The sequence below is a fragment of the Lottia gigantea genome, assembly GCF_000327385.1.
Source record: "Lottia gigantea unplaced genomic scaffold LOTGIsca_64, whole genome shotgun sequence".
Taxonomy (NCBI): Eukaryota; Metazoa; Mollusca; class Gastropoda; family Lottiidae; genus Lottia; species Lottia gigantea.
This window is the reverse complement of record NW_008710179.1, coordinates 944,093-945,468: the sequence shown is the minus strand read 5'-3', so window position 1 is coordinate 945,468 and position 1,376 is coordinate 944,093. Positions and strand designations below refer to the sequence as shown.

Genomic DNA, 1,376 nt, shown 5'->3' with positions numbered 1-1,376 from the left:
TACCACGTTGAAAGCACCAGTTCTCGTCCGATCACTGGTTAGTACTTGGATGGGTGACCGCCTGGGAACACCGAGTGCTGTAGACTCCTTTTTGCTGGTATTTCCTCTTGATTTGCGAGAAAGACCCGCCAGAAAAATTCCTATATAATGTCTACGGCCATACCACGTTGAAAGCACCAGTTCTCGTCCGATCACTGAAGTTAAGCAACGTCGGGCTCGGTTAGTACTTGGAATTGTGACCGCCTGGGAACACCGAGTGCTGTAGACTCCTTTTTGCTGGTATTTCCCCTTGATTTGCGAGAAAGAACCGCCAGAAAAATTCCTATATAATGTATACGGCCATACCACGTTGAAAGCACCAGTTCTCGTCCGATCACTGAAGTTAAGCAACGTCGGGCTCGGTTAGTACTTGGATGGGTGACCGCCTGGGAACACCGAGTGCTGTAGACTCCTTTTTGCTGGTATTTCCCCTTGATTTGCGAGAAAGACTCGTCAGAAAAATTCCTATATAATGTCTACTGCCATACCACGTTGAAAGCACCAGTTCTCGTCCGATCACTGGTTAGTACTTGGATGGGTGACCGCCTGGGAACACCGAGTGCTGTAGACTCCTTTTTGCTGATATTTCCCCTTGATTTGAGAGAAAGACCCGTCAGAAAAATTCCTATATAATGTCTACTGCCATACCACGTTGAAAGCACCAGTTCTCGTCCGATCACTGAAGTTAAGCAACGTCGGGCTCGGTTGGTACTTGGATGGGTGACCGCCTGGGAACACCGAGTGCTGTAGATTCCTTTTTGCTGGTATTTCCTCTTGATTTGCGAGAAAGACCCGCCAGAAAGAATTCCTATATAATGTCTACTGCCATACCACGTTGAAAGCACCAGTGCTCGTCCGATCACTTAAGTTAAGCAACGTCGGGCTCGGTTAGTACTTGGATGGGTGACTGCCTGGGAACACCGAGTGCTGTAGACTCCTTTTTGCTGGTATTTCCCCTTGATTTGCGAGAAAGACCCGCCAGAAAAATTCCTATATAATGTCTACGGCCATACCACGTTGAAAGCACCAGTTCTCGTCCGATCACTGAAGTTAAGCAACGTCGGGCTCGGTTAGTACTTGGATGGGTGACCGCCTGGGAACACCGAGTGCTGTAGACTCCTTTTTGCTGGTATTTCCCCTTGATTTGCGAGAAAGACCCGCCAGAAAAATTCCTATATAATGTCTACGGCCATACCACGTTGAAAGCACCAGTTCTCGTCCGATCACTGAAGTTAAGCAACGTCAGGCTCGGTTAGTACTTGGATGGGTGACCGCCTGGGAACACCGAGTGCTGTAGACTCCTTTTTGCTGGTATTTCCCCTTGATTGCGAGAAGTG

The 1,376-nt window shown here is 48.4% G+C and overlaps 1 protein-coding gene across 1 annotated transcript; it reads right to left on the bottom strand.

The window, feature by feature from the left end:
• Window positions 1–675: 675 nt before the first annotated feature.
• Window positions 676–1,168, bottom strand: LOTGIDRAFT_129268 (hypothetical protein; the record flags this gene model as incomplete). The annotated part of the gene is made up of 2 exons (XM_009064688.1): window positions 676–800; window positions 1,045–1,168. Coding segments are annotated over 2 exons (249 nt in total), but the record flags the coding sequence as incomplete, so codon positions are not given.
• Window positions 1,169–1,376: the final 208 nt, after the last annotated feature.